Source organism: Sceloporus occidentalis, unplaced genomic scaffold (assembly GCF_023333645.1).
Source record: "Sceloporus occidentalis isolate IW3139 unplaced genomic scaffold, rSceOcc1.0.p SCAF_397, whole genome shotgun sequence".
NCBI classification, from domain to species: Eukaryota; Metazoa; Chordata; class Lepidosauria; order Squamata; family Phrynosomatidae; genus Sceloporus; species Sceloporus occidentalis.
Window position 1 is genome coordinate 16815 of NW_028317377.1, and position 17123 is coordinate 33937.

The 17123-nt window shown below is 38.6% G+C and overlaps 1 protein-coding gene across 1 annotated transcript in view; it reads right to left on the minus strand.

The window, feature by feature from the left end:
* Positions 1–1960: 1960 nt before the first annotated feature.
* Positions 1961–17123, minus strand: part of LOC149273194 (cilia- and flagella-associated protein 337-like) — a 35486-nt gene continuing 20323 nt past the window's right edge. Inside the window, exons 15-30 of the mRNA XM_089506603.1 lie at positions 15857–16008; positions 15129–15231; positions 14331–14437; positions 13330–13409; positions 13035–13089; positions 12147–12192; positions 10784–10843; positions 9742–9901; positions 6921–7010; positions 6768–6826; positions 6338–6479; positions 4688–4727; positions 4002–4090; positions 3284–3465; positions 2850–2953; positions 1961–2129 (exon numbers count right to left, since the gene is read on the minus strand). Coding sequence (XP_089362729.1) covers positions 1961–2129; positions 2850–2953; positions 3284–3465; positions 4002–4090; positions 4688–4727; positions 6338–6479; positions 6768–6826; positions 6921–7010; positions 9742–9901; positions 10784–10843; positions 12147–12192; positions 13035–13089; positions 13330–13409; positions 14331–14437; positions 15129–15231; positions 15857–16008 — 1638 coding nt within the window. The remainder of the gene's footprint in view (positions 2130–2849; positions 2954–3283; positions 3466–4001; positions 4091–4687; positions 4728–6337; positions 6480–6767; positions 6827–6920; positions 7011–9741; positions 9902–10783; positions 10844–12146; positions 12193–13034; positions 13090–13329; positions 13410–14330; positions 14438–15128; positions 15232–15856; positions 16009–17123) is intronic.

A 17123-nucleotide genomic window follows, 5' to 3' on the forward strand; every position in this document is an offset into this window, starting at 1 on the left:
AAGCTGTATTTTAGTTAAGTGGCTTTGATGGCAGAAGATTCCATGTTTTGTTTAGATCTACTTGTTTCCTCTAAAGAAAGCTGAAGGATGTGCTGCGAATGTTGTGAATTGTGGAACCTCCAGTGAACTTTAATTAATTAAAAGTTCTGGAAAAAATGTCCAGTTGTGTTTGGTTTTTATTTTATGGTGGATTTATGATGGAACAATCTTAATTCTGTAATAAAATGGTAACATTTCAAGAAGCGGGTACATAATTTCTATAATTGAAAATTGAGTGCCGGGAAATAAAGCTGAAGTAGCAATGTCTGATGCATAGTATGTGATATATTCACTTAAGTCATTTGATGACATGAGGTGGAACACTCATAATCTGATCTGATTCATTATGAAGGCCAATGCATGCAGGTTTCTATGAGGAAATTAAAATGAAGTAGTAAGGGCTCCTGAGAGCACCTTTTGGGGTGGCCGAGCACATGAAAAGAAAATGCGGAAACAAATATTTGGCTGATTTACATTGCACCAAAATGCTCTGCAGGCTGTACTGTGGATAATCGGGACACAACAGGCAGCTGATTGGAAACTCGATACATGAGCATAAAATTGTTGCATGTGGCCCTACGTATCCAGCAGTCTGCTTAGGTGGGCCCTGAACAAGCAATCTAGAAGGAGGAAGGGGCTGTTACACAGGCGCTGGAAGTCAGCCATGTATTTGGTTAACTTGTATCAGCAGCTCAAGATGAAACTGCTGTACATCTCCAATTAGAGTTGTTTTATGTATGGTTAAGGATTGGATGGGTTATGCCTTTTTACTGGTAGATCTGGTAAGTAAACACATTTTTCTTTAGTTGCTAATATATCTAAAACATTATCTGTTAACCTCTACTTACGATACAAGGCCATTCTGGAAGCCTTGCTGAGCAAATCTATTCTCCATAGTTGGTGCAGCTAGCACGACCACAAGGAACCTCTTGAGTATTTTACTGCGCCCCTTGGAATGGAATGCAGAAAGCAGTCGGTATATACGGTGAGGGGGCGCTGTCTGTATTTTAACCACTCTTTCCGTAAGCGAGCTACTACTGAAAGATCAGACAAGGGTTACAAAGAATGTTACTGGTGGCGATTACCTTCCTATGTTATAACAAAACAAGAAAAAAAACCCTAGATTAAATTTCAATAAGATTTAAAGGTGCCTATTTACCATCATTTTTATTTTTTCCCTCCTCTCTTTATGTAAACCTTTGGCATGTAGATAGAAACACCAAGAAGCCAAAAGCACTCCTAGATGTTCAGTCTTATGACTTCATGATTATGCTGTAATTATGTGATTAATCTTAATGTTCTAATTCAGAAGCGGCAAATGTGTATGCCAAAGACTGGGGATTCTTAATGAAAGAAGAATCTTCACAATATCCAAGTACGATCGCCAGAAATCATGATTGTCGCTATGTGTCACTAATGGTTGGGAAACAAAATAGTTTTTTTCAACTTTATAGCAAGTCTATTTGCATCGCCCCCCCCATTAGGATATCGCAACGGAACCTGTGCAGAAGCAATCATAATATTTATTAAATATAAGAAACCTTTCCATGAACAGCAGAGGTTCATTAATGTGAACCATTTTATATTGTTTACTATAAAATAAAGCATTGTGTATAAAACCGGTATTGTGTTAAAATGGACTTCCAGGATCATTATCAGTATTTTCATAAATGCAACGGAAGAACAACTCTTATGTGCATGAGAAAATTTTTAATAAATAATACAGGAAACATTGTGAGAATAAACAATACACGCTAAATAAACGATAAAAAAAGCAGCACTTTTAAAATTCTCCGTTCTCATCCTTTTTACATGATTTTCAGAGTTTGAAATATTTATAACTTAAAATGTTGGAAATAATGCTATTTTCTGAAGGTCAAATGTCTTCCACAAGCAGTATTTTCGTAAACGGGTGCATTATTCATGAGTGGACGTAGCTGTGGAACGGGTCGGTGCCTGCAGCAGACATGTCTGGCTTTTCAAACTTGAGAGAGCTACTTTCAAGGTCAAAGTACTTGAGACTATGGAAGGCATTTTGTCCACCATGATCCATGGGATTATTTGAATTCTTATTTTTCTCGTGACGCAACCTAAAAAGTCAAATTACACATAATGTTTTCGGAAAGCAGGCAGAGATATTTTTAATGTATGTTGAACATCAGTTTTGATGACAGGAAAATATCTCCAAAAGTAACATGACAGTGTAGAAAATCAGTCAAGATCCTGATTCATAATGGAATCAGGGCTCCTAATTGTATAAAAATATATATATATTTTATTTTGCTGGGGTTTTCTATTAATACATGTTGTTTCTCTGGGCAAACAAAGTATAAGTGAAAAGGCGGAACATACTCTGGACATGGTAGTCCCGCCAAGCTGGTGTGATGAACGTAGTAGTAGTAGGTTGAAAAAAGACTTCAGTCCATCGAGTTCAACCGTTCAGACATACCTACTTCTAAAGTTCTACAGTTGATCCAAAAGAAGGTAAAAAGACCCTACTAGAGCAATTACCAATTATGCCACAACAGGGAAAAAAATCCTTCTTGATTCCATAGTGGCAATCAGATTACTCCCTGGAACAACGTGCTAACCCAACTGTCCTTTTAACAGTTGTAGCCCTTTATGTTATGCTTAACCAGAAAAGCATCCAGAGTTACTCTCCTGTATTCCTGATTGAAAGGGAACCTACATGGTGTGTAACGACACCAAAACATTTCCTGGTTTACCTCTAGATTAGTAAAAGGTTGATACGTTAGTAAAGTTGATAGTCATAGCCAGAGACTGGTTGGGTTACTCCCGTAGTGGCTTACCTTTTTCCCATGATATGTGAAACATCCCACTTTTTTATTTCTTCTTTGATATCCTCTTCTGTAACAGTGATTGGTAAGTAAATTGCAGCGTAGTTTACTTCACTCTGTAAGATAAGTATTATTGTAAAATAATTAGGTTGGATAGTATATCAATAGGTTGATTTAAAAATAATGTGTACACAATAACGTTTACACAAGTTAGTGATACCTTTTAGCGGCCTAAAAATGTTATAATGTAAGATAGAGTCACAATAAATAGTCATAAGAAACCGGAGATAATGTACACATTCATTTATGGTATATTTCAAATGCAGAGGACTATTGATGTGTTTCAGGAAAATAGGAATATGATTGCTGCATGCATGCTGGATTAGCTCTATGTAGTCAATGAAACATTGAAATCATTTAACATCTATCAAATCCTGGTTTCCAACCTTAGCATCTGAAGTACCATCTTTTCCCCCACATGATATGGCTTCTGGACTATGTACATCTTCTTCTAGAATACGATGAGTAGGCATGCTTTCTGGATCAATGAGGATCTCATATGGCACCATAGGGTGTTTCCAGGATGCAGGGGTTAAAACCTCCCATGGATCTACTTGACCAAATGTCCCTGGAAACACAGAAGTATATAACATATTAGACTTGTATGAATTTATATTTAACTCATTTTGTTAAATTTGCTAGTGTGAATAAAAACAAGGAGAGACCCCCAACAATTGGAGCAAAGGGGGAGAGGATGTCTCCGTGGTGTGCGTGGAGGCTCCGTCTTGTTGCAGAAATACTTTGAAGAAGAGAGAGAAGAATGCAGATGGAGACGTGAAGGCAGAGCAGCGATACATCAGAGAAGCAGAAGCATAATCAGAGGCTGAGCAGTGGAGAAGGTGAAGCAGAAGAGAAGATGGAGAAATAGGGATGTGGAGGCAGGGAAACATGTCACAGAAAGTAGGGAGAGAGTGAGTGAGTAACTAAAAACAGTACATTTTGTTTCAACCGAAATGGAAGGAAACAAAATTCATTGTCCAAAAACAAATGGACCAACAACAAAGCAAAAAAAATGTCCGCATAGTTTTTAGGCCATGTGCACACGTCTATATACATCAATCTCCTATGTAATTTCTGAAATAGTGGGAGACACAACAGACTTACCAATAAATTGTCCTGCCAAACTCCAGAGTCGCACCGAGCAGTCCAGGGATGACGACAAGATGACATTATCTACATCTATTACCTCCAGACTGCAAAGAATGAAAATATTGTTAGGGAGTAAATGCCAAAGAAAAGGAAAACATAAGAACAAGTGTCTGTGCACTTAGCCTGGGAAAATGGGTACCCAGCACCATTCTTGAGGGTTTTGAAGGCTACGACAGGCCTCCTTGTAAGAGTGTTCCAAATACACATCAATAGGTGTTTGGGTGCCCACACCAATGGCTACATATAACCAAATCCAGGAACTGTTACTGTTATCTAACTCGGGTCATTGACTGGCTCACACAGTAGGACTATTTCATTCTATTTAATTTATTAGTATTTAATCTAAATTTGAGGAACTAGATGGAATCTTCCGTTTTCCTGTTGTTATAAACTATGGTTCCTGGAGGTTTATTGGAGCTGTAGTTAATGACAACAGTATGAGTCACGTCTGCCTACACCTTCATTAAAGGCAGCTCTTCGTACACAGAGTTTGTAGGGCAGAGGAGAAAAAAAAAAGCAGAGGTGGAGAATTATGGCATTTTATATTTCTACTGAATCAAGATGTTTTTAAGCAATAATTAACAGATAAAAATGTTTCCCACTGTTTAGAGACAGGAGACAGGAACACACACATTACTTACTGTGTAATCATGTCCACGTGAGCACGCCAACAATTCACAGCTATGCAAATACAAAGAAATACACTTTAAATGAAGTTTCTTATTTTACTTAGCAACCAACCATTAAGAAAAAACACAGTAAATGTGAAGAGTTTACAATGCTATTGACGCAACATCGCAATAATAGTATAATCACATTCAATATGTTCAAGAGCTTCCACCCAGGTCCCAGAACCCACTCTGCTATCAACATCCTGAAGACTATTACATCAAAACATATTTGAGTCTCAGAAAGGTGCTGCTCTGTTTGAGTGCTGGGGGTTCTCATGGTTTTATATGGCGGGTAGAGGTTCACTCTAGCCTAGACCTTGAAGGGAAAGGTCTGGGAAGGCGGAAACCCCTCAGCTACCAAACCGAGGCCTATTCCCTGTTGGGTGATCAAATTCCATGCTACAATGGTGCTTAATGGTCCTCTTGACCTCACCTGTTGTCTCTGTCGTGTTATGTCCTGTCTACCCATTGTACAGCACTATGGAATTTGATGGCGCTATATAAATAAATAAATAATAATAATAATTAATGGGCAAGTTCCAGGGGGGATCTCAGATCTCCCCAACAATTTCACTTTGTCTTCAGATGCTGTGCATCCTTAATAACAGGAAATTACACCATATCCCAGTGCTCACCAATAAGGGCAGTGGCCATGCTTTCTTGGTTCAGATCTAGAGCAGCGTTGAAGATAATTACATTGCTAATGGAAGGGGGGGGGGCTGTTTACTGCTTAAGGGGGATAACAACATTAAACTGTTTATTAGGGGAAACACATTTTATCTGGTAAAGATTAAAAGAGGACAATAAAACAAGCAGATAATTATTTAAATTATGGCAAAACAGTGATGTCTACCTTTCCTATGTTATGTTATTGGGAACGGAGGCAAAGCACCAACATGTTACATATTATTCAGCAGTCCGCTTAACCTTTATTATATGCAGCTGTCTGATCCCAGAGGCACACACACAAATTCTCTCACACCCATCAACTCCATTCTGTCACTGAAATTTTAAAATAAAAATCTCCAAAACACACTGATTCACCAACAAAAAGCACATGAAATAGGTATGAGTGCTAGATGATGTAACCGCAACACTATCCCTTTACAAACTAGAATAATGCTAAAATAATGCATTTTGGGTCAGCTTTGATGGTTCTCATATTGTTTTCTGAACTAACACCAAGAACACATTTAGATGAAGCCAACACATTTTTTTTTAAAAATACAGAAAAACTATTTGAGGGCAGGACATTAGTGGGAAGTGGAATGGTGCATAGTTTCAATGACAAATGTACCAACTTGCCTTCTGGTGCACCCAGTGGTATATTTTGGCCTAGTCCAAGGGTGGAAGGCCTGTGGTTAGTGGCAGCCTGCAGTAGGGATCACCCTCGCTGCTGAATGGCCACGGAGGAACCCCCACCACATGTTGGGGTTCGGTGGACTGTCCTGGGTCAGGCCCAGGACAGCACCATTCATAATTGTATTACTGGGTGCACCTCTGTGGCTAGACTACTCTATGCCTTATACAAGCTAAATAAAGAGAGTAACCGGTTACTGCTGCTGAGTTGCTTTAAGTAACAATAATTTGCTTTCCATTCGAATGTGGAACGTAACGTACATTTAGCTGGTTCTTTCTCACTTCCGTGTATTGCATAATCGTTGATGTCATAGACGTACACAAAGCCAGCGTAGTCTGCGGCAAACATGAGCGTGTTGTCTTCATTAACAGCGATGCAGCAGACTTGTGATTCCACTTGTGACTAAAAGAAATTATCTTACATTAATTATTTAATTCCATCAATACTTGATCCGAAAAACTTTTCGCATTAAGGAGGCCGCAGCATATTTCTATATATTTTCTACCTATCCTACAATACCTGAACCTGGTCATAGACAGCGGACCCAGAGGTGCTGCCTACCAAGAGGTGGAAAGCAGACACTTTAGTTTATTACTTATGTGGTTACCATCTGATTCCAGCAGGTTATATTCAGTATATAATCAGTAAAAACAAAACACACTCAACACATTTACTCATATCTGAACTTACTGGTTTAAAGCTGGCCAAAAGCTTTCCCCCGTGTAACAAGTTCCAAAAATTGACAGTACCTGGAAAATACATAAGTCTCCTGATTAGGTTCAAGTTAACAAAAATATGTTATTATAATCAGACTGCGAAACTCCCACTGCCTTCCCATTATACCTTGAGCTCCATTGGAAACAAGTGAAGCTGCAGCTTGAAGTTTAGATCGGCTTCTGAGAAACACAATCTGGCTAACACTTTTGCCTGTAGCTGTTCCAAGAAATGTGCATGGAGATTAGTAATTTTGAATCATCAGCAGGTTATTTTGCATATGGGATAGCTTAGATAGAATAATCACAGTTTATTCTAAAGAAGAAGGACAACTACCAGCATAGAATACTCAATAGTGACAAAGCTTTGTTCTTCTTTTTGAAAGCTAAGTAACAAAAGACAAAACAAAGTGAAAGGTACCGTTCTTTCCAGAAGAAACTGGTGGCCTTTTTTTAAGGGAATTATAATAATTTTAATTTTAAGATAAATTTTGTTGTTCAGTAACTTTTGGGTTTATTCAAATGGTGGGTTAAGTTGCGTGACTAGACTCAGCTTTGGTTGCACTTCATTGCATGGTAATATTCTTAAAAATGACATATACATTAATATATGAATTGTTTGGAAGTGCATGCCAGTAAAGTATCAGGTGAAAGCATGCAAGTTGAAGGACAACTCTTCCTCTGACATATATACAGGTTGAGTATATCTTCTCACCTGTGTGTCCACTCAATTGTAAAGACTTCTCCCCGCAGAACAAGAGTGATTCCTGCTCATTGTTTAAGCTCACCTGGAGCACTTTAGGTCCAGAAAAGGGGAAGCCTGACCAATGGAGCTGACAGCAAGGAGTCAGGGAGAAGCCAAAAAACGAGGGGAAAGGATCTCCTGACTACAGGTCTTTCCTGCCCCCTCCCCTAAAGTCATGAGTATCCCTTATCTGAATTTCCTTTATCTGGAAAAAAAGATCGGATTTCGGATAAAGGATTTTCGGATCATTTTAGATAAAGGATTTTCGGATCATTTCGGATAAAGGATTTTTGGATAAGGGATACTGAACCTATCAATACACATACCGTATTGGCTCGAATATAGGCTTTAAAGTGGGGGTGCGGCCTATATTCGGGGTCTAGCGCCCGACGCCCGGGACATGCAGTCCCGGGCGCCGGGCAGGCAGCGGGGTTAGGATACAGATCCCCCGCAGCGGTGCAGGGGACCTGCATCCTACTCTCTGATACGCTCAGACTGCCTCCCCTGCCAGCACTTTCCACGGGAGGTTGTCTAAGCACATCGTGTGGACGGTCACCGGCTGCGGAGGTTGTTTACCCACATCGCCGCAGCCGGTGACCGTCCACACGATGCGTTTTACCTCTGCCCCCAAGACTTACCAGAGCAGACTCCCGGGTGTCTTGCGGGACCGGCGGGGGACATCTACGCAATACGCGTATACAACTTCCGGTGCCGCACTCAGCGGATGTACCGTATTGGCTCGGATATAGGCCGCCCCCGTATATAGGCCGCACCCTAAAAGTTTGGTGCTTTTTCTTTAAAAAAGCACCAAACTTTTAGGGTGCGGCCTATATACGGGGGCGGCCTACATCCGAGCCAATACGGTATATGTTGTGTGTGCGTCAGAATGTTGGGTGTGTACATGAGATGTTTGATGTGTATGTTTGTGTTATCTGGTTGATAATACCATGAGCGATCATCATATCAGTGAGTTTGAGTTACCATCAGCATGGCTGAGGGTGCTCAGTTTGTGTCATTTCTGCAAAGCTTGGTCAGTATGAACAAGCATGTTTTTAAGCAATAAGGGGAGCAAGATGGTGTTGTCGGGGGATATTTATTAATATATTTAGTGTTTGTTTCAAGTGGTTTTTTTTTCTCCTTTGTCTTTATTTTATCTGTTCTTGATTGAAATTGATGCATTGAGCTATTTTAATTCCCGTACTGTGATCGCATGCAAAAAAACTAGATACTCCAAAAATGGATTATTAATTATTTTCTTAAAATGCACAAACAGGAACATGAAAGGAAATTCTTAAGGTTTATCGTTGAGCAAAGATTATTCTTAATCTAGATGTAATGGCAACAAAAACAACAGTCAACAGCATGGCTCCAAAAAAAACAGACCTAAATGTTTTCATGCTGAATTATTTTACATGCTGTTCCTATGGCAACACTGTTTTGGAACACAATCATTTCATGTAAAAGGTTTCCAGCACGGCAAACACAAAATCTCTTTGTTCATATGTTTTCAGAGAGTGGATTTCTATTGGTAATGTGCACAGGAGTGTTATACATATTTATGTTCACATTATTGTGCGGTACTAGGATAAATATATACATTTACGGTATTACTGGCGGGGGCAGACTGGCCCAGAACGGTGGATGTGTGGTTTTTGGCCACTGTCTTAAAGTGATTCATATTACAGATTTAACACAACAGTGAAAAGTTGTGAAAAATGCCTTATAGGATGTGCTCCCCCCAAAAAAACCCATCTGGAACAAACATCTGGTCTTAAACGGACTGTATGAACCGAGCATGTCTGTAAGCAGACTTTACACAATTATTGGATCCTTCCTATGCTCTATATATGGGGTTCTATGCAAAGCTCTTCAGGAAATACATATTGGACAGGACTGGATAGTGTGCATTTGTTGACGGACAAATATGCATTGGGTCATTATATTCTTGGCCAATTGCTGGTCTATTTCTCACCGGGGTTGAAATCTGAAAGTTGATTTTGCTTATTGTGAAATAAAAAGAAGATAGTTGTGTGATATTGCGTCTTATAGATTACCAGGTTGGTGTTGATGAGTTACATCCTGACATTGTGTCAAGTATTAATGTATATTGTTTTTATCATGATGCTGCCATTTTTAGGACTGGGGTGTGTCAAATGCAGTACTAATCCTACACTATTTCAAATAGAAAAATAGCAGATACACTAACCTCCTCCAGAGGACTTAACATGAGCAGGGGTATTAATACGGCAGTGTATGTGACCTGAAACCATGTTCCATATAATTATTTCACCATCGTAACTGGAGCTGGCGAGGAGATTAGGTGGATTTTGGGCAATGCACAGAATATCTTCAGCGTGACCTCGGATCTGTAGAAGACAAGGAATGCATGGGTGAGATCATATACTCTATATGGACAAAATTATTGGGACACCTAACCATTACACCAACAGGTCCTTTTATGACATTGCATTCTAAATACATAGACATTAATATGTGGTTGGACCCCCCTTTGTAGCTATAACAGCTTCCACTCTTCTGGGAAGGCTTTCCACAAGAGTTTGGAGTATTTCTGTGGGAATTATTGCCCATTCATCCAGTAGAGAATTTGTGAGGTTAGACACTTATGATGGATGAGAAGGCCTAGCTCGCAATCTCCAAGTCAAGTTCCTCCACACCAAATTCATCCAACCATGTCTTTATGGACCTTGCTTTGTGCAATGAGGCACCGTCGTGTTAAATTAGAAAAGGGCCTTCCCCAAACTGCTCCCACAAAGTTGGCATGACTGTGTCCGAGTGTACAGACAGACTTACCATCCAATCATACAGAACAACATAATGTAAAGAAACAGAATTTACATTTAATTCTAGTTATCATTAAATAACCTTCACGCTAAAACTAACACTGTGAATGTTCTTGTTAATGCATATTTCAATTATTGAATTAGCAGTTAAATCTGACACACACCTAATGTTATTGATAAACAATTATTTTAGGGGTCATAAGGACCTTGAGACCCAAAAAAGGAGTGCAAGATTCAAGCCAAAGCCAAATTTAATACACAGTAAAAGCACTAAGTAGTAGATCATGTATAATTTTGAAGATTGCTCTGGCAATTAATTATAATGGAGCAACATAGCACGCTCTCATACGGCATATTCTCAACACTACGAGTTTGCAGATGAGCCAGATATGGTTGGAGAAAGTAAAGAAATTGCACTACAACTATTAAACAATAAGCCGTCCTTACTAAATCATCCTGCCAGCAAGGCTGTGGTTCCTGCAAATGACGCAAGTCATCTTCAGAATCCTGTGAAGAAGAAACAATACATATTTGTAGACATTTATTATTTGTCATCGTCATATCAATCATTTCTCCATGCATTTATATGCAGGCCATTGTGTACCCAAAAGTGTATAATTTGCACTGATTTACTGTTGAAAAAACACATAGCAAAAAATGCTGACGTTATTTTTGGATGACACGTGTTCAAATCCCATTGGATATAAAGATTCTCATTTTGAAGAGTTTTTGTCATTTAATCCATGTTGTTGGAGATTTGGGAGATATGTAATGTAAGGGAATTCAATTTATCAAAGACAGCCAAGAGATGTAGGTAGCCCTCGTTATATTAGACTTTATGCTCAAACGGCACCAGAACCAGCACAGCCCTGGAGGGAGAGAAATGGACGCAGGGGCCCATGACTGGGGGGACCTGGGCTGCCCTTCCTCTCCTCCTCCACTTTCACCTTTTGAACTGTATAAAGTTACTAATTGCCCAGCTATATGTAAATCTGCAGATTAGGGGGTCACTCGGGGTTGGTCAGCAGCCCCCTGGTGACCCCCCCCATCATATGGGCTATAAATTTGGCTCCCTACAGGGTAGGGCATTATTCCTTACTGCCTTTTGCCTGAAAATATTCCCTCCCACCCTCCCCTTTTTTTTTTTTTTTTTTTTTTGTGTTTGTTTCTATGGTGTAGGTTTTATGCTGGCATGGTGCTAGAGCTACTCACCTTTAGGGGTGGTTGGCTCGTGGTGCACAAGCCTTCGGGCTTAAGTGCAAGACACTCCTTGGGCTAAGGGCCCTTGCGATTCCTATTGGTGCCACGGGCTGACGGGCAAGGGACGCCGTCAGTCACAGCGGGTATATGGTTTACACGCCTATGCCAGATGGTGTTTATTCATTGACGGTTTCACTGGTTACTGTTTCAGTTTGATGGTGTTTAGTTAATTGTTAAAAGGGGCGTTCGTTAAGCGCCCAACACATTGGTGTAAAGTTTACAAAGGGTTAATGGTACTTAACCCTTGACACGTTAATTGTGTTAGTGTCACGGTGCGGAGATGCAAGTTGGATTGCACCGTGGACATATTAATCCATATCTGACTTTTATTGACATTGTTAAATAAATAAAGTCAATTTGTTAAAATTACATTTGGTGTATGTCTTTATTGTGGTTATGGGAGGAGGGGAAAAAGGGGGGCTGCCAGGTAGGCCCTCCTCCAGTCATGAGGAACCTGATGCATTTGAAGACAAGTTCTTTGTAGCTGTGTCTTATAAATATTTATCGCCATTACCAATATGAACTCTTGTATCTGATGATATATACTCACAAAATACATGTTTATTCTTCTGTCCCATCCAACTGAAATAATGTATCTGAAATACAAAATAGCCATAAAGCAGATATGTAATGGAACACAACACTTTCAGCTTGGATTGCATCCAATCGCGATTATAAAACCTATGCCGGTTTCCACAAATTCACACAGTAAGCTTCTGTGATATAGTGGGTTTTTGTAATGTTTGTTAATTGTTCTGAAGCTCTTTATCTTAAATTTAAGGGGCTTTTTTACCTTAAAAGAAAGCCAGTGGGGACAATAGCATGTCAGCCAACCTGTCCTAATGGACCTCCAGCAAACTTAATAAAAAGGGAGAAATAACTTAATTGGGAGAAATAATCATGCAGATATCATGTTATACAGCGAAGGTGGGCTCTACAGCATTTACATTATATGGATTTATTTAGTGTATAGAACTGGAAACTGTGCTTTATTCAGGAAAAGTAACAGATACAGTTAAAATGGTTTCAGAAAGGTAGGATTTCAAGGTTAAATTCCCGTAGGCAGGCAAGGTAAAATGAGAGGATCTGAAATATAGCTCAACTAATCCCCGCGTTTGGCTATTATATTTTTATTCCTTGTGCTCTACAAATTTCTGTCTGAGCTCCACTTTCAATGAATTTTTACTCTTACATAGGAGTGCCTAGGGGCTAATGAAAATCAGCATGTCTTCTAAGTGCAGAAATAAGTCAAGATGAGGATGCATTTTCTATTTTCTATATCATCCGCTCCAGCTGACATTAATTGAGTCAATGTTAAACATCAGTATATCTGTCACATCCATCATGTCTGTGGCTGATTTATTTAAATTGTCATCACCAAATGCACACTGACTACATTTCCACAGGAGTCTTGTGAATAAACCGGAAAAACACTTACTTGTGTCTGTTAATTTCCACATATATGCAGTCACAGATCTCCTCTGATTTATTCCCTAAAAAGTAAAATAGTTTATTGTTAGGGTATTGCTGTTCGGTTGAAACATAAAAACACAGAACTGGTGGTAGCTACAAACTATTAGAACCAATCTTTTTTTTTTTTTAGTTATAGATTAATCTGACTTTACCAGGGGATAAGTTCTTACCAATTTCTGCTTGTTGGAAAATATGGAACCCGCTCCCATGACTTCTATCTGACATGCTTTGAGAGCAAGTAACAATGGGACAGCCATTACCTCTTTTTAGCGTGTGCAGACATTGTCCATTATTGTAATTCCAGATTTTCAAACAACCATCTCTTCCTCCAGTTATTAACCTATAATGTGAATAGAACATCGATTTCAGCATTCCTACACACACCTATACACATATACAGACATTGACACATACAGTACATGTCTAGCTATAAACTTTACTTTTATTCTGCTTATCTTACAGTCTAGCTGGTTTTTAATTGTACTGCATTAAAAATAACTGTTTTAGCATTTTTACAACATTTTAGTTAACATGTAAGCGTAAAAATAAAAGCCTAGCTCCCAATTGGAGCCCTCTCCGGTTACACTTTGCTGGCCCATGCTCTCTGCCAGACCCAGCTAAGCCAGGCTACGGAAAAACCCCCTCCCAGATAAAACACAGGGGTCCAGACAGGTAATATAAACCTGCGCCTTACATTGCCCTGAGAGTGTGAGGATCCATACATATGACCCGCACGTGATACATATGATCCATAAATATGACCCGCACATGATACATATGATCCATACATATGACCTGCACATGTTACATATAACCCATACATATGACCCGCACATGATACATATGACTCATACAGATGACCCCACATGATACATATGACCCATACAGATGACCCGCATATGATACATATGACCCATACAGATGACCCGCACATGATACATATGATCCATACATATGACCTGCACATGTTACATATAACCCATACATATGACCCACACATGATACATATGACAATGCACACGATACAATACAACACCTACCTGGGGATGTACAGTGTCACATTACATATCAATATATATATATATTTATTTTTTTTGAAGAGCAATTTGTCTAAATGCAAGGTTTTCGCAGGAAACGGTCTCTGAAAAACACCTAACTTCTATTCCAAGGTTATAGATCCTATATTTTCAATGTTCTTTTTTTATGTTTTGCATTTCTAGGCTGCCTACATAAACAAGTGACATCTTTGATATTTACATACCTTCTCCCGCTGGGGTCAAAGTCAATGCACGTTATGCCTGCTTCACCATGTGCATTGTTAAACTCAAACACTTGTCTGCCTGTTTCGAAATCCCACACTTTTACCATCTACAGATAAATAAAGAACATGCTTTTTCAGAAGAATTGCAAATATTTTTTTCATACACACAAAAGGAAGCTTAAACCGAGATAGTAGTGTACTTTACAACTCGTGATGAAAAAAAATCAAACATGAAACTGGTGATGAAGGTCACAACAACGCATAACATGCGTTTAATCTGTTAAAATTAACTGATGTGAACTTGTGGTGTAATAAACTTTTTAAAAGTGGTTGAACTGGTTACAAAATACAATACAATACAATAATAGATCTGCGTCTACCTCTCTTGGAACTCAATGTACTTGGGGTGTGCAGCTGAAGCTCTCCCTGAGGCAACTAGGACATGAGTTAGACGATTTCCTAAAAAATTAATTGCAATAAATCAAGAATAGAGGCATCTGGGCACGCTGGTAAATCTTATGTTGTTAACTGCTTCAGCAGTTTAGAAGTATTTGCCCTTAATGGAGATCTAACACTTCCTACTCTTTATCTGCCGTGTCTCTACATAATGCTATGTTGGCCGGCACACATCTTTGTTTAAGGGGAACTCTTTTCAGAATTTGTACTCATTCTAAAACGGCTCTTCTAAGGCATTTGCCACTGTGCTGGTGTGAAACGGTCTCTTTTGTGCAGTCACATTAAACTGTCTCACAGGTGCTATTATCACATTTACAAGGTAGCGTCTTCATACAGACTTACAGATCCTTCTGAGCAGGTTATCACTTGTCTAAAGGCTTTGTTATATTTACAGCATAGAACTGGCTCTTTGTGAGAGATGTCTAGATGAGGCTGAGTCGCTGACCTTTAAAAGAATGAAAAGGAAAAATCTATTACAATTAGGAAGTTTTTTCATCAAATCTTGCTCATAACATTACTTTTTTCACTATTATACAATGCTGCAGAATATGATAGCTCTATGCAAATCAATAAATAAATACTTTATTATTTTATTTTCCTGTTTCTTACATGCCTGGTGATCTAATGTTTCCAACTAATGTTCAGAACGCGACATGAATAATTACAAGAATTAGTTACAATGACCCTACTTGCAGTGTAGGGAGGCTGTGCCAAGGGCTATGTCCATTCGCCCATTCTTGATGGCCATCACTTTATGTAAGTGAAAAGATTACTTTGATCTAAAATAAGATCCTTTAAAATATGGACTTTAAAAGATCCAATGCTTTTAAAAAGCAAAACCAGAAAGCAAATTGCTTAGTAGATTATTTTGCACATAATGATTATAAAAATATACATCTTTTAGTCTACATATAAATTAACCATATAAATTAACATAAAAAATACTGCCTAATGTAGTTGAGCATATCAAACATTTAGAAAGAAATAAATTTACCATCCAGCAGCTTCAATACTGTGTACATTAGTATATGCTTCTTAAAAGCCTGGGTGAAAAGATAGATGTATCTTACTTGAGCTTTAGTTGAAGGAGGTTGATTGAATCTGTTGTAACACAAAGTGCTTTGATGCTCGGTATATACACGCAAGCAGTTAGTTCTCCTGAAATCCCACTGGATTTGGAGCTGGCAGTGAACACACAGGTCTGATTCTGTATATCCCAGATCTAAAAAAACATGGAAGATGTAAGAGTACACGTTAAAATGAAACGTGTTTGCAGTTTAACAGCCTGAAAGCTACCTGTTAGGTATGATGGATGCAGAGCCTTCTGAAAAGCCAGCAGATAGTAAAAAATTAAACTGTGAAACAAACTTCATTGAATGCAGTGCCTAGGACTATCTGGTTGGTAAATAATACCTGTATCAAAAAATTTTTTACAAAATAATCCCTTTAAGCCAGTTTTATTCCTAATGACGTTAATGGTGCCATGTTTTGTGATTATGTTAAATCCTTCATGGCGGCATGGAACATAATGCAGATGGGGACTGGTTTCTGGTGATGGGGACTGCACCACCACTGGAGCAGCCCGGTGTGAATTTATAGCGCTGTCCCTGGTCACGTGATCACTGAAATTACCTAATCTTTTGGTAAAAGGTGGTTGATTTAAGAGATAACAAAATATACCACTTCATACATTAAATGTTATACTGTAGGGGGCATTTAACAGTATATCAATGTGATCAGTACAGTTTTTGCAGTATATCATTTGCTGCATTTATATTTGAAGGGTGTTTTTCTTTGTATGCACTATATATATATATATATATATATATATATATGTAAAAGGGTGAAGCCGTATTAGTCCAGTACATTTTTTTGGATATAGTATGCGGTGATACCTTTTTTATTGGACTAACATAATATTAAAAAGACAAGCTTTCGAGAGTAATCCTCCCTTCATCAGGTCCGAAGCAATACTAATCAACTTGTAACCTCTATCATGTTGATTAGTATTGCTTCGGACCTGATGAAGGGAGGATAACTCTCGAAAGCTTGTCTTTTTAATATTATGTTAGTCCAATAAAAAAGGTATCACCGCATACTATATCCAAAAAAAAAAATATATATATATTATCTGAAGAAGGCTCCTTTCCTGGATGCAGCAGTTGTAATGTGTATAGATAGGCAAACCAAATAAAGTAATATATCATTTGTATGAGTGCACTAAATAAGGTAGTCTGTCATTTATATGGGTGCATTAAATAATAACTAATTATTGACCAAACACGGTCACCTTTTTGAATGAAATGTCCATAATACCCTTGGTTATGAAGGGTTAAT